Here is a 22,838-nt window from a genome sequence, read left to right as displayed (position 1 = left end):
ATTTATTACTTTAAATAATGGTACATTTACATAAAACAACATAAATCAGCAGAGAAACAGTTTTACAATGATTGGCCAGTCTTTAACTGTTAATATACTTTTTCTTATTTTCTTCAGATTTTCTTGAAGGGGACATCATGTCCAATTTGACCTTGTTTTTATCGTGAGCATATGAACTGATGCTTTTTACTATTGACTGCATTTTAGCATAACAGGGAAACTCAGTACAGAGTACTTAAAACAGTAGATTGTTGTTTTTTTTAACAATACAGTTACTTTTTTTCCCTTTTTAACTCTGTATGTTCCTGAGCAGCTCAGGTCAAGTGGCTCCTTTGAATTTCTTCTCATAAATCCATTTTGTTTCTTCACTTGCTACGACTTCGAGGCTTTACTCGCTCGCGAGATCTGACATGAGAACTTTACGAGGACCTCGAGCGTAAATGTTTGGAGACGATCTGAGCTGCTCTCTGATTGGTGCTCAGGTCTTCAGCAGGACTTCAAAGCCGCAGAGGAGCTACAACTACTGAAGCAGTCAGAGAGGAAACGCACACTGATCACATCCAGCCACACAGACGCACACGCACTGTCAGCCACACATCACTGCTCAGTCCATGGCTGCTACAGTGCTGGGGGTAAGTTTACATTTCTCTACATCAGCTCCAACATTTGCTTTCAGAGGAACTGCTTAGTTTAGTGCACTTAGAATATTATTAAAAGGCTCCAGTTATTACAAACATTCAAACTTAGTCTTTTTGAGGTATTTTTTTTTCTAGTAGCGTGTGGATGTTCTTTTGAAACCGATAAAATGGCAATATGCTGCCCACAGTTGTGCTGCTTTCTTTCTGAATCCAGTTGCAGCTGTTTTTAATAATCAGCTTTCTGTGTTGCTTTCGCGGATCCTCTCCGTTACGAAATGTCTACACAGGCCGAGCAATTAGAGGTAAAGACTTATGGTTGAAGACGCATCTTTGTGCATTCGAGTTTAGGAACCCTTTCAGCGTGCGCCATCTGAAGTGCGGTTCATTTCATATGTTGATCTTTTTGTTTGTTATTTATAATTTAAGACAATGCTCCTGTTGTAGTGTCAAGGCCATTAGTGAACTAAATATTTGGATTCTTTAAGTTGGAGGCCCAAAGTTTTGTGCAGACCAACACTATGTGTCCTATGTGTCTGCGCGTATTTACGCACGCCATGTTTAGCCATGGCTCTGGAGGGCATTCTTAAATGTGTTTCTATCCGTGTTCTCTACAGGAGGAACCGCGGCTGGGCAGCACCCCGCTGGCCATGCTGGCTGCCACCTGCAGCAGAATCGGTGAACCCAGCCCCTCTTGCTCCCCCGCTCTCTCCGACGGAGCTCCGGGTCTGATCAAAGGTTTCCACCCGTGGAAGAGGAGCGCTCAGGGCACCAGCAGCCTGAGTACCTGTCTCACCTCGTTCGGGGTTGCCAGGAGTGGCGGGACCGGACTGACGGAGGCCTCGAGTGCTTTCTCGGTGACAGCTGCCAACTCTCCTTTAGGAAATGATTTTTCCATGTACCACACAGCCGTGGCATCAGACAACAGTCTTCCCGATTCCACGCACACACAGCGGCCTGTGTTTCTGACCAAATTCCCCTCCTCGGTGGAGGGCATAACGGGGATATATCCGAGGATGCACGGGCATCCCTATGATTCATGGTTCAAGCCCGTTGGGGAGGTCGGGAACGGGTCTCCTGCTTGGTGGGACATGAGCACCAGCTGGGTGGACACACAGAGCCCGGCCGGGCTGCCGTCTCCTCTGAGCAGCTACAGCAACGACTACAGCACCGCCTTCAGCCCCGGTGCCTCTCAGCACCTGCTCCCCGCGACGCAGCACCTGTTTGACGGCTTCAGGCCACCTGTCCCGACTCCCTACACAGAGTCCACGACCACGGCGGCACCTACGTTGACGGGGACTTCAGTCGTTTCTCTGCCCGCATCTTCACGCTCCTCCTCGCGGCGCTTCTCCGGTAGAGCCACCTGCGACTGTCCGAACTGCCAGGAGGCGGAGAGCCTCGGTCAGGGAGGCACCAGTCCCCGGCGGAGGGGCTTGCACAGCTGCCACATCCCGGGTTGCGGCAAAGTTTACGGTAAAACCTCTCACCTGAAGGCCCACCTGCGCTGGCACACCGGGGACAGACCGTTTGTCTGCAACTGGCTCTTCTGCGGGAAACGCTTTACGCGCTCCGACGAGCTGCAGCGGCACTTGCGCACTCACACAGGGGAGAAGCGCTTCGAGTGCTCCATCTGCCACAAACGGTTCATGCGCTCCGACCACCTCAGCAAACACGTGAGGACGCACAGCGCGGACGGAGCAGAGGACGGCGGGGAACCGGGACTCTGTAACGGAAACAGCGACTCGGACAACAGCGTCTCCGGCAGCCCGAGCCAGTCTCCCTGACTGAGACCGAGCACCGATGCACCGAGAGCCGTGGAATAGTTTCCAAAGCGAACAAAGCAACACGTGGGCATTTGATTACACTGTACCAGCCTGAGTATGTTTTCTTGGACACTTACAAACTGAAATGGCACTTTATGGTTGACACTGTTTCCTTACCTCATCTGTTATTTCTTAAAATATATATTTTCTCTGCAGTTTATCAAAACTTGTGTTCTTTAAAGACATATTATATACTCCTAATTTATTCAGTAAACATTCTTTTTTTAAAAAAAACAACAACAAGTAGCCTTACACAACTCTCGTTATTTCTTGACAGCATCACATAAATGATGCATTTAATGTTATGTTGTTATCTTGAAATATGTTTGGTTGGAAGAATAAATTGTTATAATTTATTGATGCTTGTAAATTTTTGTCATACCTGCTATCAATAAAACAGGACCGTTTTGGATTTTCTTATTTCTGGGTAGGTGTTTGTTTTAGGTTAATGTTTCTTTTACGATATAATAATAATCTTTTTTGATATTTACGATTATAAAACAAGCAAAAAATATGTGAGAATCAATTTGTTAGCTTCTCTAAAGTAATTGAAAAATATTTAGTGTATTTTTAAAACGGATTGTTTTAACTTAAACTGACTTTTAGTGTAGGCCACTATGTTCACATTTGGACCAAATCAGTGCGGACAACAATTCATTCAATGTAATGAGTTACAGTGGTGGAAACTTGCTAACTACATTTACTGAAGTGTTGGGTTTAAATCCAGTTTTGAGTCACTTCTTACCAAGTTTGCATTTTCTGCTAGGTAATATTTGTACTTAACCACAAGTCAGAAACTAATATTGTGCTTTTTGCTCCTTTACATTCATCAAACAAGTTTAGTTACTACTTACTTTCACAAATTTAGTCTGATTTTTTTTTTAAAAAAATCAACAAATAAACTATTAATATCACTAAACATTACAGATCAAGACATAACGATGTTGAAATTCACAACCTATCCACCAGAAAAACTATATAAAATAGCTAAATCCCCCTTAAAGCCTTCAACATTAAAGTGATAAATACCTTAATGGATCAGTTATTTTAATTTAATAATAAACATGAGTTTTTGTATTCCATTCTGCTTAATGAGCATTTTTACTTTTGATACATAAAGCACATTTGAATGCTAATACTTGTTCACACTTCTACCAAACTAAAAATGTAAATGCAAGAATATTACTTGTAACTGAATATTTATACGCTGTGGTATTGGTACTTTTACATACAAGTACAAGATCTGAGTACTTCTTACATTTGTGCTGAGTTATATCTTGAAATAATACATCACAGTTCTTTAGCTGAGGTATAACATAGACCTACTGGAGGCTTGAGAAAATGAAAATTCCAACTTTGTCCTGTACTGCTGACAAAGCATGAGATCAGGATCAAATACTGTATTTTGCGACTGTAATAGACTAAAACTGCAAATTTCTGCAAATACTTACAGGGTTCAGCGACAGCCACTTGCCTCAGTGTGCGTCTCCACCTGGTGTTCATAAAGATGTGCACCAGACATTCGTCAAAAGAATGAAATCTGACAGTATGTTTATTTAAGAAAAGAATCTTTAGCTTACAAATGACACACAGGTGTTGCTTCATCAGGGACAGTCTTCATAATAAATATTTGTTGAACTTTTTTGTGCAGTCATGATATCAGATCCACATTCCCTGATTATTGTGGTTAAAATAAATTCAGGACAACCATATTTTTTTTGCAATATCTCTAGAGAATTTGAAAAAAATTACTTTCAGTCAAATGCATTTTGAAATTGTTCACTGGGTCTTTTCTCTCTGTTTTGAGCTGGAGACAACCAAAGAGTCACTGTGCTTTGTTCCTGTGCTTGATTATTATACCATTATTCTATTTGTATTTTTAACATCATATTAACATTTTATTTGTAAAAATATTGTGGTTATGATCAATATCTGTGCATCTCAATGGTACATCCATCCATTATCTGTACGCTGCTTAATCCTCATTAGGGGTGTGGTCATGTGGGGCTATCCCAGTCTATCCCAGATGACTTAGAGTGAAGGCAGGGGACACCTTAAACAGGTCACCAGTATATCACAGGGCTACACATAGAGACAAACAAGCACACTCACATTCACACCTAGAAACAATTAGCCAATAAACCAGAGTATGTTTACGGACTCTGGGAGGAAGCCGGACGACCCAGAGAAAACCCATGCATGCACATTGGGAACATGTAGACTCCACACAGGCCCAGGGTGGGACGCAAACCGGGGATCTTCTAGCTGCAAGGCAACAGTACGAACCACCGATCCGCTGTGCAGCCCCAGTTTGGTACTGTAAAGCTAAAAAACTGATAACTCAAGAAATGATTAAAAAAATCTTGCACATTTTTATTGTGATGAAAACAGTCATGCTACACAATAGTCACATTAATTGACAGCAAAACTACATTTAAAAAAGTGCTGTTGTTACTCCGAACTCAATGCCCGGTTAGATGAGATGATTAATACCTTATTGCTGAATTATTCTCATGGTTAGAGATAGAGACCGCCCACAGTACTCACTATCTGTATCTCATATAGCCTTCTCGTAAAATAGTACAATGAACATATCGAATAAAAAGGAAAACAGAACAGAATCACAATAAATAATCATTAGTGTTCAAAACTTACAGTAAAATAGAGCAGCTACTGCTGTAAACAACATCGTGTTAAATATAAATCAAAAAGAGGAACAGGACTGGGAAAGCGAAAGCCTTACAACACGCCACGCAACTGGCAGTCTGGATTCAGGGGATCCATTCTAGTGTGTGAGGAGCGTGAGGGGTTAAATTCCACCTCTAATCTCAGTACCTTCAGAGCTGGTTTGTACTGTTTCGCAGTCTAAACTCGTCCACAAAGTCTGTAGAATTGGCTCTGGGATGATCAGCAGGTGCATGCAGACACACAGCTCTGATGTAGAGGTCACATGTTCAGGTGTTTCACGATACATTTGCCATTCATTGTTAGTACATCATTATTTTAAATATGAATCAGCCTCCTTTGTTATTCCAGTGTTCCAGTGGATTTGTTACATTAGCTTCAAATGCACTTATAAATACACTATAATGCCCCAACATATAGCAAAATGATCACTTCAAACCCATCTTTCCAACTCTCCTGCGCCCAAGACCCCACAGTTCTCAGTAGTATAATGCAAAAACAATAGTTCTAGTGCAAGTCTAACCAGATTATTAACAACAGCCTCTCATATGAAACTATAATCTCACTTATGATGATAGAAAAATGCCATAAAATCATTTGTAACGCAGTTGATTGGTTAACAAAAACAAAACGCATCAAAGCAACATTTGAAAATTCTAAAAGACAAAGTATGCCACACATGACCGATCAAAGTAACAAATAAAAGGCATACAGAGCCATTGGTACCCATGGCAACACAGCTGAGGTCAGTAATGTGTATTATTTGAAACTAAATGTCGTACATCGGGCTGACCACACGGGGGCAGACTAAGACAGGGAGACAGTACAGCTGGATCCTTGGAGTCTGGCACAATCACATGTAGTGTTTTCACTGTAAAATTATAAATAGAAAGCACACATGCATCTACTTGCACCACGCACACACTCGCACACACGCACGCGCACACACTCATAAGTTAGTGGCGTCATCGCTGAATGGCTAAAAAGTGAGGAATGATCACCTTTTACCCTGTAGAAGAAGTAGCCTCCCTGCTGCTACAGAGGAAGAAGAGGTGGGGGACTTGTGCTCTTTGTTGGATTTCCAGGATACTGGCCACATTGTTCACACAGTCTGTGAGAGTTTGGTCTGTTCTTTTTACAAATACAATCCCATCATCGGAGTCTCCAAGCTGGTTGAAGTTTTACGAAGGTTAAGAGGTAAGAAAAGAAGTCTTTAGTCCAGCTCGCCTTCTGTGAGTCTCTACTGCCTTCATCTGACCTTTTGACCTCTGCCTAGCACTGCCAGGGGTCGCCGAGGGGCATCTTGGGAACCTGGATGTGCATCTCCACGGGGCGGTCGGGTGGACGGTCCCTCCTGTAGGTTACTGTCTTCTCATTGGTTGTAGGAATGTATGACAGATCCTGATAGAGGGGGCAGAAATATAAAGTCAGTCATAGTCACATACATATACATGAATCTCCACTGAAACCCAAAACATGATGCTCATATGCCCACATGAAGATGGAGAGCCAGAACTGTAGCGTAATGCAGCAGAGAATTCAATTAAGTTCAATTTGATTTATATAGCGCCGATTACAGGTCAAATTGTCTCAAGACGCTTTACAGAAAACATATGCCTGAACCCCAAAGCAAGCCCTAAGGTGACAGTGGCAAGAAAAACACCCTTTTGAAAGGAAGAAAATGGCTCTTTAGGTACTTCCCCAACGGATCGAGAGGAACAGAAGAGGTAGAGAGGTAGAAGGGTGAGAGAATAATAGTGTGTTTTCGTAATGTCCTGTTTGTGTTATGTGGGATGGATAGAAAAAAGTGTTCATGTTTATGACTTGTTAGTGTTCACATTATTGGCCAACTTTTTTGTACGGTTACCGTGAATATCCAGCATTTTTTTTTTTGTTAAAAATCTGTTGTGTGAGCCAAGATTATACAAACTATGGATGCATTTCTCAGTTTTAATGAAGCTCCCCAGAACCACAGAAGAGCTGTTTTTTTGTGCCTCTCATGACTAATAAATGAACACTAAGCGTAAAATCAGTGGAATGCTCCTTTAATAGCTGTAGCTTCCTTCTATTTCATAAAAGTGGACTGTAACCATTTGTTGCATTTTGTAAGAACTAAGGAAGTAAGTACAGCTTAGCAACGCCAGCAAAAACTCCAGATCATATACGTATGTATTCCCACGAGAGCATATTGTTGCGCGTGAAATATCAGTTGGGAATTGTAGCCCATGTAAGATTTCAGCAAATGCAGCAATTTGTATACAGTCCATAATCTCCCGTATTGCTGAGATGATAAGCAGTGGTGTCATGCACAATAAGCAAGGGGATTTACATGCTTACAAGCCATGCAAAAAACAATTTAAGCTTGCATATCTCTAGAAAGCCCCCGCCTTCCCATCCACAAATACTCTTCTCCTCAAAGGTGCTGTATGTCATTCTAAGGTCACAAATCTGGAAAGTGTAGATGGTGAGCTGGGAGTTGAGAGGAAATGTAAAATACAGCTGCACCTCTAAGAGCCGACTCGAATTTCTCACTCCTGGCTTTAAACAGACAGTATTCGTTAACATAAATATCCTAAAGAATTAAGGGGTCCCAGAGGCCGAGGCCGAGGGCTTCGGGGACACCTAGCCTCCCCGCAGTTAAAATCCTGCTGTGCTGATGACCACCTAGAGCGTACTTGACATTTGAGAGCCGACCTTTCCAGTGCAGTGGTAGCCTCCGCCCTCAGCAGCGCCCCCCGGTGACAAGCTCCTCTTCTGCAGCAGCAGTCGGGACATGGCCACCACCACGAGGCCGCACAGCACCGTCAGGGCACACACACTCAGGAAAGTTCCCACCAGGCGGCCGCTGCTGACGCACTCTGTAAATACACACATTAACACACCCATAAGGTTTCACTGTGGACTACTGGGACACTGTGCATTTCACTGGAATTAGTAAAAAGTTTAGAGAAGTCAACACAACTGCAATTTTATGGAATTGAAATGCATATATGCACCGCAATCTATGCAATAAAAGAGACATACGGTTATACATGCAGAGATTCCTCGAGACTCCACACAAAACCAACCCACACTCGCATATCTTTATTAGTGAAAACCCTCAATGACATAATGCATTCTCCAGCTCTTACCTTTTCCTCCTCCTTCCTCAGTACTCAGATCCTCAGTACTTTAAGAATCAGAGTAAAAGTAGTTTGTTGTTAATACTGATCATCTCGTCCAATGGAGTGGTAATGTTTCATTGTGGTTTGTTTGTTTTGTCTGCAAGATTGCAAAGAAACTATAAGGCTGAACTACATTAGACTTTGTGAAGAGGTAGAATCCATGCAAAGGAAGAACTCTTTAAATTTACGTGCACATCAGATCCTTTCATTTAGATTTGCCAGATGGGGCGTTGAACTTGATGGAGTTCTGGACACAGTTTCTAATATTCCCCTCTGAAATGCAGAGGAGTAGAAAACCAAAGACAGTAGAAGTAATTAAGTTGAGTAGCTCAAAACTTTATTATAGTCCAGTGCTTAAGTGAGCTATTTTCTGTACACTGAGCTCAGTGAGCAGCAGCTGTACCAGTGGTGCTGTCCTGAACAGTTAGCTGGCTGTGTATCTGCTGGGGAGCATGTGTGGATGACGGGCTGATCGCTCGACACAAAGGGCCCAAAGAGCGCTCTGACATTTTGTAACAGCGTTGCCATGGAGACCTGGCTCCTGCTGCACCCAGGAGGAGTGGGCGTGAGCAGGAAGAGACTGTCCCGTTGGGTGGAGGGGGGCGTGAGGAGATAGGGGGAGATGGAGGGAGGAGGGGGGGATGCACAATGAGTGGTGCTGTTCCAAAAAATTGGGAAGGTGGGGATGAACTGTAACACTTGGATGTGCAATTTGGTGTGTGTGTAACCCAGGTCCATGTGTGAAATGGTGAGTTTTAAATTATGTGGCTGAGTTTGTGTGAGTGTGTGTGTGTGTGTGAGTGGCTAAGAAAATGAAGAAAGTGAGCTGGGAACTGAGGGGAAATGTAAAATACAGCTGTAACACTGACAGCAGGCCTGCTGACTCAAATACACCAGGGTGTAGTAGTGCAGCAATGGTAGCAGCGGAAGTGACCTGGAATGAGAGTGCGTGTGTGTTGACGTTATACCTGGTCTTGTGCTGATGTGGAGCTGCGTCCGACCTGACTGGGAGCTGGTTTGAAATCGATAGCGGCAGCTGTCCTTACTGATGTACATACACTGAATCCACACATCTCCTGCTTGACCTGGAAATGCAGAGACAGAGAGCTGTGAGAGATTAGCAAAAGATTAAGCAAAAGATTAGCAAAACTGGAAATCTACTGTGTGTTTTATAGCTCTACATTCCTCACAATAAAGGTGCATCAATCATTGTTATAATACTCAAACAAAAGACTGATAGATGGGTGCCACAAATCATCAAAGGCATCACCTGACTATACATTCCTCTCAGTTGTCTGAGGCCTGTTTGTCTCCTTCAGCTTTTTGCTTTGGTTTTCTAATCAACTCCTTACAGCCTTATTTGTTTTTGTCAAACTTTGTGACTGCCTGGTGAACACGGCATTTTGCAAGGAGAGAGAGATATTTTGTTCAGGAGACGGTGGAGACCAAAATCAGAGCTAAAAGGAGAGTAAATATTGGCATTATGAGGTCATGCAACCCTAGATCACTCTACACCATTATTAAGGGCAGTGATGGCTTTACGTTTAGGCTTTGGGCGACTGATTGAGAGGTCAGGGGTTCAAGTCCCAGCAACACTAACCTAATCTGCTCCAGGGGCAGCCTTATTATGGCTGACCCTCTGCTCTGACCCAAGATTCCTAGGGTCAATATAGTATAGGAAATTAAAAAGCAACTGTCTGCTGGGTGTTTAAAAAGTCTTGTTGAGCCCATTAACTTTGTATGCCAGTGATGGTATAATGTTTACAATAACTATGTTTTTGAAAAGTGAAAAGTGAAACTTCTTGACTGTCTTTCAGCATTCATACTATTTTAAATTCATCTACCAAAAAAGGAGACATAACACATAATAAACTAAGTTAAAGATGACCGAAAACATTTTTTCTTTCAAATTTCCAATAAATATGGTGCTAATAATATTAGAATGACCTATTTTAGCCACAATAATCATAAAGTGACAACTTGATATTTGCCAAAACACAAATTAACTTAAGTTCAGAGTTGTACTGAGTATTCACGAAAATAATATTTTGATACAAATGAAGCCAAAGCTTTAAACTAAAGAAACAAAACCTCCTCCTATATAAAAATAACTTTCCTGTGACAGACAAAAGATTCTACTGACGACACCAGCTGTACCTGACACATCATCTGTGTATCCGACCAGTGGTGTGCAGGTGTTGTTGCAGTGTCCCACCTCTTCTCGTGTGAGGCCATGAGAGAGATGGCAGTCAACACAACTCCTGAGAAACACACACACACACAAAACAAATTAAAAATGTGATATTAGTACTGTATGAGCTCCCATCATACGTGGTAGTGAACAGAGACTGATAGTTACCAGTGCGACTGGCAGCTGCTTTGACAAGCAGGACATCTCTCACAAAAGTCTCCGGAGTGTTTGGGGTCGTCACACACACACTTTCCACACACACACCTGCCTCGCCCGCTGCAAACCAAGCCGTTCATTGACTGGCAGGTTGCGGTGGAGACGGGACAGCCACAGCTCTCACCTGTCCAGCCGTCGTCACACACACACTCGCCTGACACACACACACCTCGTCCTGAGAAGGGAGGAAAAGGAGTTACAGAAATTAACTAAAAACTGCAAATAAAGTGTTCACATTATTGTGTTTTGATTTCTTGTGATATCTGTCTGAACTAAATGAGCTGTGTTCCTCTTACTTCCACACAGCAGTCCCCCTTCATAAGGGCAGGAGAAATCGTCCATCTCGCAGTATTTCCCGTATACTGTCCCCAGCCTGCTCTGCTCACACACACACCGTCCACAGTCACACACTCCTCGGCCGCTGCACTCCACGTCAGACCCATCTGCTCTGCAGCTCCAGTTCAGGTCTGTGTTTGAGTCCTTCATCAGTCCTTGCTCCTGCCTCTGTCTCTGTCGGGAACCATCTTGGGTTCCTGTGCAAGGTGATTGGTTGTCGTCTTGGCAGCGTCCCATTAGTCCACAACTGCACCGACATTTCGAGTGGATCCTGACGACGGTGGACTCGTTGTAACCCACAGGGTGGACCATGACTGTGATATCTTCATCTTCCCCATCGTCAGGACAGGAGTGCTGGCCAATCGTGATGTTGAAATAGACCTGCACAGCAAAACAACAGAGTTACCTGCACAGCAATGGGGGGATGTTTAAGGGTTTTTCAGATGTTTGGCTGTGTTAGTGGTGTAGCACTGTAGAGGGCAATGTTGATCAGTCAGACAATAACTAGTGGATGGTTTGCCATAAAAATCTGCACATTCATGGGCCTCAAAATTGCATAATCCATGTTGCAGCTGCCTTTACAAAGTATGCAGTGTTGTCTGCAGTGTGCACACTGTCATAATATCACACCTAAAGCTTTTACTGACTTTCTCATATGTCTGTCACAGTCTGTATTGTGAAATGAGCTGTCATCTGTTCTCAAGCTCTCAAGCTTGTTTATACACGTGCGAAGCATTGTGACGTATGTTCCGGAGGATTGTGGGTCAGAATGGACAGAACAGCTTTCACACTGCAAAATGCAACCAGATGTCGTACGACATTCTGGTATTTTTGGAATACTAAATATAAATGCTTTGAACTGAGACATTATCTGAAACTGATTTGGCATGCTATATAGTATGGTAGTATGGGTATTGCATTGATCCAGTGCTTTTTTGCTCTAGTGCCATTAGAAGATCAAAATCCGATTTGTCCAAATACTTTCACAACTAATGACACCCCCAAAAGTCTGCTCCAGCTGTGACTGTGAAAGGAATGTCATTAACCGAGTTACCTTTGATTGCAAAATTATGGAAATCGCTAATAAGCCTTAAATAGCTGTAGATAAGGAACTTTGAATAATTACCCTGTTGGTGTATGTGGCTGATGTGGAAAACTGCGTGTGAAAGCTGCGAATCTACAGTCGAGCCTCTCTCTTGATTTTTATCACCATTCTGGTAAGTGTCGGTACTTTCCACTATTCACTTTAATCCACCCTCGGATTAAAAGGCTGAGTTTCAGTGTCTTTGTACAGTGAAGTAACTATAGAGCAGTGATTTAGTATCTTAGTGTTAAGAGCCCCAAAAGGAAAGAAGCCACAGAGGCAGTTAAGGGAGTGAATAGCAAGAAAATTTCCAAATGTACAATAAATGCTACAATTAGTACCGACATGGGGTCTCTGTGGTTGTTTTAACTGTGCATTTAATGACAGCAGTCTTTTATAAAATCGTTATTACTGCGGGAGACGGTGCAGAAAAGAAAAAGTATCAAACAGAGCTCTCTACAGTAGTGAGAACTATTGAAGACTTTTCTTTTGGTGGATAATGAAACAGGTATCATGCAGTTCAAGTCAAGTGACCTATTTCTAAATATAAATGTCCCATTTGTTTGCCTAAAGGCTCTCATATTAGGCAAGGTAAGGATTTTAGGACAAAAAGGTCATGGAATCACATGGAAATGTTTTCCTGTTAAATACAGCCTGTAATCCGCTCAGCTCGGATTATTTACCAAATCTTTTCTGTCACGTAAAGCTCTCAGTAATGTGTGTGAGAGTGCATTTGTATATGTCAATGAAAACGATGCAACCAGGAAACGTTTTGCGGCGTCTTGAGGAGCTTAATTCCAAGATTTCTGTCTAAAATCTTGCATGTGCGCTGATGTTGTTGTGTATGGCAGGTGTGCTGCTTGTTGTTTACCATCTGATCTGGTTGCACCCCCGAGCAGCTCCGGTCTTTAGCAGTGGATCCATCAGGACAGATCGGAGATACAGACACCCAGTACCTGCTGACTGCCTTGTCCTCCACCGACACTGACACCGCCACCTCCGACAGAAGCCTCTGGGCAGAGAAAGAGTGGAAAGAGATGAACATTAAAGTTAATGTGATCTCAAGGATTTCAATTTTATTGTGCTGCAGTGTGAGCTAAAGGAAGAACAGTGGCAATTTAAAATTTTAATGAACATAATCTGTGAGGGTGAAAATTAATGAATCAAGAATGAAAGAGAGAGAGACAGAGAGGGGGAACGTGGATTAATTAAAGTTGTCACATGTCACCAGAAAGCCCTTACTGTCACCCTCTCTTTCTTTCTGAAATGCAGGGGGATTTATGGGAACAAGGAGGTGGGGCCAAAAATAGCATCTTTGTATTCGTCCCTGATCAGGACACATGGTTTCTGTGGGATCTGATAGCTATTATAATGCCAGCTTCTGTTTGGACTCTGCTGCTTGTGCATGCGTGAGTGTGTGTGTGTCTGCACGTATACGTGGCTGCACACCCAGATCTGTGGATTCGGCAGATTCTCGAAGCAAACAATGGAGCGTTGTGCCGGAGGCAAGATTATAGCCCAGACCGCTGCAAGCTAAACAAACCCCTACTCTCACTCACACACTCACAAATGAGGCTTTACCCCTCCTTAACCTGCTTTTCCCATCTGTGTTTTTCTGGTTCATTAGACTTTCAGTAACCAAAAACCCTCGGTTTTCCAATCTTCAGAAACTTTAGAATATTAGTCATGTTAAAAGTGTCTTTGTTATTCAAACATAACCTGAGAAAAACCTCAATTTCTGCAATACAGTAAATAAAAACACTTTCAGAAATATCAGGTTTCAAGGATACCCAAAGCATTTTCTGGAAGTGGGAATGTGCCATTAGTCAGCCTACATAATTAAACTAGTCAAAACAAAATCCAAGGTCATGTTGCCTCGGTAGATCAGCCATAACAGTTTTCTGTGTGGGGTCACGACTCCATCTGTTGCTGTGCTGCTGTACTTGTCTCTTGGATCTTCCCCATGTTCCAGTGTTTGCGTAAACAATAATCAAGATACTGAAAGTGGAGGCACACACTCACTGGCCACCTTATTAGGTACATCTTGGTTGGACCCTCTTTTGCCTTCAGAACTGCTTTAATTCTTTGTGGCGCACTATCAACAAGGTGTTGGAAACCTATGTGCCTAAATGCATTGAGTTGCAGCCATCTGACTGGCTGATTAGCTATCTGTGTTAACAAGCAATTAAACAGTTGTACCAAATAAAGTAGCCGGTCAATGTATGTGGTTGCTTTGTACCTTGTATGCATCCACCACCAGCTCTATCAGGTTTGGAGCCTGGAAGAGGCCTAACTTCCCCAGGTAGGAGCCAGGGAGCAGGCGCACCAACTCCTAGAAAAGGACGAGGAGATGAGAGTAGAGAAATAAAACTGAATGATGCAGATCAGTTATGGAACAACACATTGAAGTTAGAGAGTTTAGCAGGTTCATGTGATCAGGAAGATGATTACTAGTTAAAACGACCTGTTTTTGTGTTTTTTTCTCACTTAGATATGCTGTTAAGGGTACGTGTCAGACAGATTACCTCATACCACTGGTACTGCTGCTTTTCCACAGCAAAGATGGAGTAGATGTGGTTTTCAAGAAGTTTATCAGACAACTGGCCCACACTGGGATGGTCCTGAAAGGTCAACAACCAACATATCAAAGTATTGAATTAGCTATGACATTGAGGTGTCAATCTTTAATAGAAGTAAAGCACTGTCAGTTTAGAAATCTAAAAAAATCATTTCACTCGCGGCCCTCAAATATAATCCATATTAATGTAACATCATGTGTACTTCAAGAGGTTCAGCTTAAGTAAGTTTCCCCTTTTTCTCACCATTGTAGTGCTCCCCATGTAGACATTGTTCTCTAGGTGACACAGGCCATCGTGAGGCCTTACGATCCCTGCCAGCCGGCTGTCCAGAGCCAGATGAGACGGTTGGTCGGTCATCAGAAGCAACAGACGCTTCGCCTCCTTCCGCCAACCTACCGCCCTCTGAAGGAGAGACACAGAAAGAAATCAAGACATCATGTTTTGCTTAGCTTCAACCACAGAGTGTCTGTTTTTTACTAGCGCAGCTTCACAAATTCCCCCATTGTTTTTCTCTTAAATCTCTTCTTATCGGCATTCGTATCGACTGATGTGGCAAAAACGTGCATGCTTCACATTTTAAAGATTTACAAGTGTGGTAGAAAAAAATGCACATTCAAACATTTTAGTCATCTGAGTTACATTAGTTTCCACGATGATCAGGTCTTTCTGCAAAGCCCAATTAAAGGAAAAGCAGCAGAAATTCTTTTTTCAGCCAGAGAGTCTCCCTCTTTATGTCTGTGACTAATCATAGACAGTGTGAGAAAATGGAACTCTGTGTGCATGTGTGTATATTTAAGGAAAGTTAGTGAGCGTATATGTAGGTCTGACATAATGGAGAGTCTATTTCGAGAGTCATGACCACCGTGGTGTCTCCCTGCAAGCTGGTAACTCATTGCCCCCCTCCATGCTGTGACTCACAGGCCTCCTGCTGCTGTAGTATAAGCAACTGCGACTGTGTGTGTGTGTGTGTGTGTGTGTGTGTGTGTGTGTGTGTGTGTGTGTGCCATGGCTCAGCAGTGGTGTCATTGCTTAGTAGAATTCCAGTGGCAACATCCATTGCTGAGTCAGAGTGCCACCACGCTCCAAGAATAAATGCTTCATTCACTGTGATGCAGACTAACCAAATCTGAAAGCAAAAATGCCCCCTAGATTTATGTCTATGTATGAATGAGCACATGTGACAAATTAAAGGAAAAACTGATGTAAAGCTTCTTAGTAAGGTGTTGTGTCACCATATACGGCCAGAGCTGCTTACTTGGTAGTCATACTACACAATTTTTCCAAAATATAGTCTTCACTTAGTGGTTTTCATAATGGAGATAGACGGTGCTGTTTAACATGTCGGTCCAAAATCTCCCATAAATGTCCAACTGGATTGAGACCCGATGACTGTGAATGCTATAGCATATGATTCACAGCATTTCCCTGCTCATGAAACCAGTCACTGACCCTCCCAGACCTGCGGAACCCCCTTGAGTCCTAACAACTCCCTTGGGAATAGAAATGTTTCATCACAGGATAAAAGCAGTCACTCAGAGCAACTTCATATTGCTGTACAGTCAGAGATCTTTCCGTCTAAGTGGATCCACACCATGGTACCAAAATTCCCCACTGTAGGGGTCGAGCATATGGGGAAGGATGATTCATCAAAGTAGATCCCTTTTTTCCACATCTCTGTGGACCAATGTCTCTGGTTCTTGAACCACTCAATCAATCCATCCACTTGTCTAGAGTTTGGGTAGCAAGCATTTAGGGCATTTCAGACATCTGTCCCTCCAGCAACATTTTCCAATTCCTTCTGAGAAATCCTGAGGCATTCCCAGGCCAGATGAGATATAATAATCCCTCCAGAGAGTTTAGGGTCAATGTCGGGTCTTCTCCCAGTTGGATGTACGCAGAAAACCTCCAAGACCTATCCTCATCAGATGCTAGAACCACCACAGCTGTTAACTTTGACATGAAGAAGCAGCAACTCTATGCCAAGCTCCTCACCTTACCTCTAAGGCCGAGCCCAGCCACCCTACAATAGAAATTTACTTCTATTATCTTATTCTTTTGGTCCCAAACCAGAGCTCTTGACTATAGAAAAGTGTTGGAAAATAAAAATAAACTGACTACTTTTTACCTCAGCGCAAGTGAACTCTCAGATCTGTATTTATGTCTTCAATGAGAGATTCATGAACTGCTTAAAACTGACACACCTGAAGAATAGCTGCTTGCTCTTCTGTTCTTCCTTACATATGGCAACAATACACAAACGTCACAGTCATCAGATGTGAGCTGTCAACCACAAGCCCTGACCTAGTTTACTGGTGTGTTTCCCCACATCTAAATGCACTTTAGTCACTCCTCATAACACACTAAAAAGTTGAGCCATCATTGTGACTGAAGCTCCTGTCACTTATCTGTTTTCCTCTTGTCATCTTGATTCAATATCACCATCAGTTGGGCCTGCTCAGTATTTTTAAACCTACCACAGAGCATGGTGGTAGCTGTAAGATGAAGTGCACCTTTGTAGGAGCATCTGCAATTGATGTGTTTCTCTACTTACTTATTCAGGTTTTTCCTTGAATCGCCATCTGTCTATAAATATTTAACACGCACACACTCACCTGGCAGACGGCTGCTTGCAGCATCGCGTCGAGTCCTCCTTCAGGTGTGTCCATGTTACCGGAGATGCGCTGCCGTTTGATCACACGCGTGAACTCGCTCATGTTCCCAGTCATACTGAGGACATGGTGGAAGCCGTGGGCTGGACGACAGCGGATCTCATAATCACTGGTGGGAGACAACAAAACAGACAAAAGTTTTTAATTGCAACACTCAGGAATGCAGAACTTGGTGTTGTTGACTTTGTCTCCCGGTACAGTTCATCATCATGACTGCGTTGCCCCCAACAACTGATGAGTCTCTCGCTGAGTCACACAAAATTGGGAGCAGCTAATGAGAGCAGCCTGCTTGGATATATGAGTAAAAAAATACCGCTCTTCTTGTCTCATTAAAAGAAAAAGGCTATCCGAGGAATATAACAGACTCTGAATCCACTATAGGTCTGTCTTATTCATAAATTGACATAATTAGCAATACTGAGAAGATTCACGTTACTTTTTTTTTTACATTACAGACAATAAATTTAGTGCCTTACCTGCAGGGGTTGCTGATCTTAGAGGGATGGACATTGATGTAAGGGGAGACAGGTTTGTCCACAAACGAGCCAAAACCGAGCCAAAGGTCTGAGGAGTGCTCCGTCATACGAAGGGACAGAGCTACACCCACCGTCTTCAGCTGGACCACAGATAGAAGGCAAAGATAGGTGGAGAAACATGGGAAAAACCAGCAGCAGGTGAAGGATGGTTTATAGGAAAAGAAGAACAAAAGAGGACACAGGAGGATAGGAGAGAGACAAGAGGGGGCAAAGGAAAGAATAGATGAGGCAGAATGACGGAGGCACAAAATAAAGTTATTTATTTCAGATATTTTTAATTTAAATCTTGGTTAAAATAACATTTTTTCTATTCTGACTGTGTAAAATTGACTATGAAAATAATGCTGTGATCAATCAGAAGTGAAATAAAATCTCTGGACTAAAATACAATTTTTCTTGAGAAAAGGGGAATGAGGAGGGGAATTACACTCTACGGCAGAATGACAGCTGAGCATTTTAACACCTACATGATCAAGATTTTCCTGCATAGAAGCCGACACATCCACCAAGTAGTACAGATCGACCGGATAACGCTCCAGCTGCTTCACAGACACTATGAAACTGGCCTCTGCACCTAGAAGCACATAACATACACCAAGTATACCTCAGAATACTTGGTAAAAGTGAGAAATCCATGCACAAATCTAAAGTCGCTTCTGATCTACCTGGTCTGAGGTTGATGCTAATGTCTTGTGGGGACACTTGTGTGCTGCTGATGGTGGCATTGACCTCCACCTTGGTCTCCGACTGCTCCATGAACTCCGGTCCACAGCCTCTCCTGCTCAGGTTCTCTGTCAGGTCGCAGCGTTGGCTCAGCCCTCCTCCATTTAGAAAGTCCTGGGGGTCCAAACCAATTTGAATTTGGTCCAAAATGAATTTGGAAATATGTCTTTATATCCCTGTAGCCTTTTTAAATATACAAATGTATCATTTGCAATTCAAATTTTACAACAAAGGGCTCATTCAAAATAATTTAAAACACACAAAACACAGAACAACAAAAATGGACAAGCTACACGTAAAATGCTATCAGCGATCTCATCTCACACAAACAAGTGGATCAAACCGGATCAGTAGGCCAGAAAAACTGTTGCCGCCAAGTATGTGACCCTCATGAATGTATAATCTGTCAAATCTGCTCTGTGTGTTTGCTTTACAGCTGTAATCCTTTCATTTGTATCATGATCACATCTCTCTGAGCCAGTCTGAAGGAGGGCAGAGCAGAAGATTTCAAATTTCAGATGGAAAATCATCTGCACACTTGTTCCACTGCTTCTCACTGCACCCATTCACAAATGTAGGCAGCAAACACACAAACACCCGCAGCACCCAGCCTATGATACATTTAATCTTCAGCCCCACTGGTTTTGTTTGGCAATTTTTGCTTTTCTTGTAAAGTACAAAGTGATAAACCGTTCAGCCAGAAAGTCTCATTTCACACATGGAAACATGACAAATTAAAACCACTTTCAAAGTCGCTCACTTTGGTTTCATTTTTCAATTCTGTCCCTTTTGTTATGTTTGTATTGATCTGTGCTGGAGTCACACTGATGTGAGAACTGTGGCTGTTTTGTTAATAATTTGACTGTGAAATTACTCATCAATTTGAAACATCAGGAAGAGAATCCTGCTTGTGTTGACTCAGCCATGTGCAAATCAACTCTCCGTGTATTCAGAAACTGAGGAAAGGAAATTTGAATCTAAGCTGGAGTTAAGACAAACAGAAAAGTCTAGATCTGTGGTCCTACTGACTTTAATTTGATCTACATTTTGTTGAGTGAGTCTTGATCTGCTGTAACTCTCTGCCAGCAGCTCTAACACCACAGTAAAACAGTGTCATGCCTTATGGCTTTGGACCAGATTAGTGACCTTTGGCACTGCAAGCCAGCAAGAAATACAGAGAAATTCAGCACAGTGCACCATAAATACACAACTAGACCGTTAAATGTGTGTAATGAAACCGAGGTATTAACTCGTCACGGGCCTGACTGGTATGAATCTACGTAAAGAGCATGACATGACCCTGAAGATCATTCAGATAGGAAATGAAACAGCAAAATTAATTGGGATTTAAAACAGAAAATCCACCAGCGCAAAGCAAGAAAACAGTGAGCTGAAAACTGCAGTTGAATTTGCAACCATGACCTGAACCTGCTTATTTATGGTCATCTCTGTGGCTGTAATTCACCCTGCAACAACCTTGAATACCAAGAAGTTTCAGACTGACTTCACGGGACTTTCCTTGCATAAATGTTAACAGGCGCATGTGAACATGCATATTTATATTATATGCATATTCAACTGCGTTAGTTTGTCGTGCTTGTCCAAGCATGGCTCTGTGAGCTTGTGTGTGAGTGTAGGACGTTACAGAAGTGATGTCTTTACACACAATCATTGAACCAATCCCCAGTCGGTGATGTCAGAGAGGTTCACAGGGTGGGAAAGCACCTGAAGTCTGTAAACACACACATGTTGACAGTCTGGTCTAGCCGGTGTAATTTCTATGAGTGACTGTGTGTTGTGACTGGTGTGGCACCGGGAGACTTTACGGCCTCTGAACGGTGATTCAGGGTGGGCTCTTTACAAGACAGGCTGACCAAAAAGACAGATACACACACAAGGACACAGTGATATGAGAATAAACACACGGACAGAAGGCGGCTCTGTGTCTAAGAAAGGGTGCATGAGAACAGGCTCTCACAGAGGTCATACTGCAGGCCACGGAGCTCAAACATACACATTATATTCACATTTGTGGATGGCATCAAAGCCGGGCTGAGGAATGCTGCTGAATGTCTGCCACGTTTGCATATTTCTTTTGGCACACACGCACACTTTTATACCCACCTCCTTGAAACACCAGGCACACTGTGGTCCACGTCTGAGACAATCTGTGCAAGAAGTGACGCCGGGCGACCAACAGACACTGGCACCTGAGGACACAGAGACAAAGAGGGGGGTGAAGAGATGGCGGAAGTAAAAGAAGACAGTCGAAAAAGAGAGAAGAATCTGGGATTAGCATATGAAAGAATGTGTGTGTCAACACTCATTAGCCATGCAGCCGAGGCCCCCTGCGGATATTAAGAGATCTCATGCTCACTTCTGATGATCGAAGCACCACTTTAGCATCTCATACGGGGTCTATTCAGTGTGTGTCAGCCAGCGCGTGGGAACTGTAGGAACAGGTGCTTGAGTTGTTGGAAAGGGGTGAAACATCCGCACATCTAATCAATAATCAATCAGGAAAATCCTGCATGTTATGTCTGTTTTTCCTGGAGTGACACTCGAACAAGCCACTCAACTTTAAAGCAGGGATAATACAGAAAGCTTGATTTTAGTGGGTGAAAAGGGGGCTTTAATGGGAGTCGTGATTTATAGGGGTGATTTATCTGCTGAAATCCAATTTTCCAGAGCCATTTTCAGTGAGCTGTAGAGTTGGAATGTAGGACAGAGAAAGGCTGCAGGTCTTACTGTGTTTAACAGCAGCCACTATCAGCCCACTATGACCCAATTAGCAGTGTGGCCTCTGGCAAGAACTCCTGGAGAGGTGAGGCACTTAAATTCTAATTAGGAATGATCAATACAGGCTGATGCAGTGGATTTAACAGGTTTCAGTTTAGAAATGACTGCTGCTTTTCACCCTGCTGTTAGATAAGACAATTTATTTATAGGCTTAAAGGAGCTAATCTAAGCAGAGAGAGAACTTCTAATGAGGAGTTTCTATTCGACCCCCTGTAGAGAGGGATGCTGCGAAGGGAAAAGCTTGACATGATGCAGGCTAATTGCTGGGATATGATGTAATTGGCCCCTAATGAGGCTCCACTCACCGGCGCTGGAGGCTTCTGCGTACAGGGCGACCGTCAGGCAGCAGAGCAGGAGGCGCAGAGGGACGTATGTGCGCAGCCAGGAAGTCATATTATCCCTCTCCAACGCCGGGTGGCTGACCGGAGTGAAAGCAGCGAGGAGGAGACACAAGGAGCGGAGCTTTACAGCTTACTGGAGACGAACCGGAGGAGACCGGGAGGAGGCACCGTGCGTCCGCCTCCGCACGAACAAAAGCCGGGAGTGCCGGACCGAGCCGCGGGACATTGTTGTTCACCCAGTAACCCTCTCTAATCCCGAAGAGGTATTCAGCGTCCCCACCGGGTCAAATCAGCTTACAAGCGCGCTCCCCCGTGGACCACGAGAGGAGGTGAAGCGGTAGGATGCAGCTCGGAGTCCCTCCATCTATTTCCCCTTCAGTCAGTCGCAGGTGTGCGACGGGTCTCCCACCGTCCTCCGCGATGTTTCGTCTTACTCAAGTCTCATCCCGGGACGGTACACGCCGGAGTCACACACGCAGGAGATCCAATCAGAGCGGCCGGCGCGCACCAACATGCTGACTGAACATCACGCACCAAAAGCAGCAGAATGACCGCGTTTTAACCGCGAGGAGGTGCCATGGCAACGACGCGCTGTCCTCGGTGTGTCAGAGTCAAAGAGGGAGGGAAGAGAGACAAATAAGGAGAGAGAGAGAGACAGCGGAGAGGAGAGGAGGTCGAAACTGCTTACTACATAGAGTTGTGGTACGGAGCGCATTCCAAGTGAACCGTGAATGGGACGATGGTGTTATATGGCTTCTTAAGGGAGCTATTTCACAGCACCAGAGGCTCCTGTGTGTGTGGATGGATGATGAGGTGGGGGTGGGAGCTCCTGCAGAGTGGGGTTCACAAGCTGGTGCTACAGGCGGAGAAGGGTGAGGTGGAGGTGGAGGAGGGGGTCCATTGTGCACAGATTCCAATGACATGGAGTAACCTCGACTCGCCGGCTGCTCCGCTGTGCAGGAGCCAAATACCTACTAAACAACTCAAAGGAGGAAAACAGAGCCACGCCATGACAAAAGAAACAACAGTATGCCATCTTTGGCATGATCGTGCCCTC

The 22,838-nt window shown here is 43.6% G+C and overlaps 2 protein-coding genes across 2 annotated transcripts; one reads left to right on the top strand and one right to left on the bottom strand.

The window, feature by feature from the left end:
* The first annotated feature begins 448 nt into the window (after window positions 1-448).
* On the top strand, window positions 449-2,878 carry sp8a (sp8 transcription factor a). The gene is made up of 2 exons (XM_022219299.2): window positions 449-632; window positions 1,253-2,878. The coding sequence occupies exons 1-2, from the start codon at window positions 612-614 to the stop codon at window positions 2,417-2,419; spliced, it is 1,188 nt and encodes a 395-aa protein (XP_022074991.2). The 5' UTR covers window positions 449-611; the 3' UTR covers window positions 2,420-2,878.
* Window positions 2,879-4,810: 1,932 nt separating this feature from the next.
* On the bottom strand, window positions 4,811-22,629 carry itgb8 (integrin, beta 8). Its single transcript, XM_022219300.2, has 16 exons — window positions 21,746-22,629; window positions 20,766-20,851; window positions 18,584-18,755; window positions 18,386-18,492; window positions 17,859-17,998; window positions 17,326-17,491; window positions 14,957-15,115; window positions 14,660-14,755; window positions 14,374-14,466; window positions 13,006-13,146; window positions 11,011-11,431; window positions 10,667-10,889; window positions 10,465-10,568; window positions 9,276-9,392; window positions 7,838-8,001; window positions 4,811-6,544 (listed from the first exon to the last, which is right to left on the bottom strand). Exons 1-16 carry the CDS (start codon window positions 21,831-21,833, stop codon window positions 6,416-6,418), a joined length of 2,406 nt encoding a protein of 801 aa, XP_022074992.1. The 5' UTR covers window positions 21,834-22,629; the 3' UTR covers window positions 4,811-6,415.
* Between the last annotated feature and the right edge of the window lie 209 nt (window positions 22,630-22,838).

Source organism: Acanthochromis polyacanthus, chromosome 11 (assembly GCF_021347895.1).
Source record: "Acanthochromis polyacanthus isolate Apoly-LR-REF ecotype Palm Island chromosome 11, KAUST_Apoly_ChrSc, whole genome shotgun sequence".
Classification (NCBI taxonomy): Eukaryota; Metazoa; Chordata; class Actinopteri; family Pomacentridae; genus Acanthochromis; species Acanthochromis polyacanthus.
Note: the sequence above shows the minus strand (reverse complement) of the source record. Positions and strands in the feature narration are given on the sequence as shown.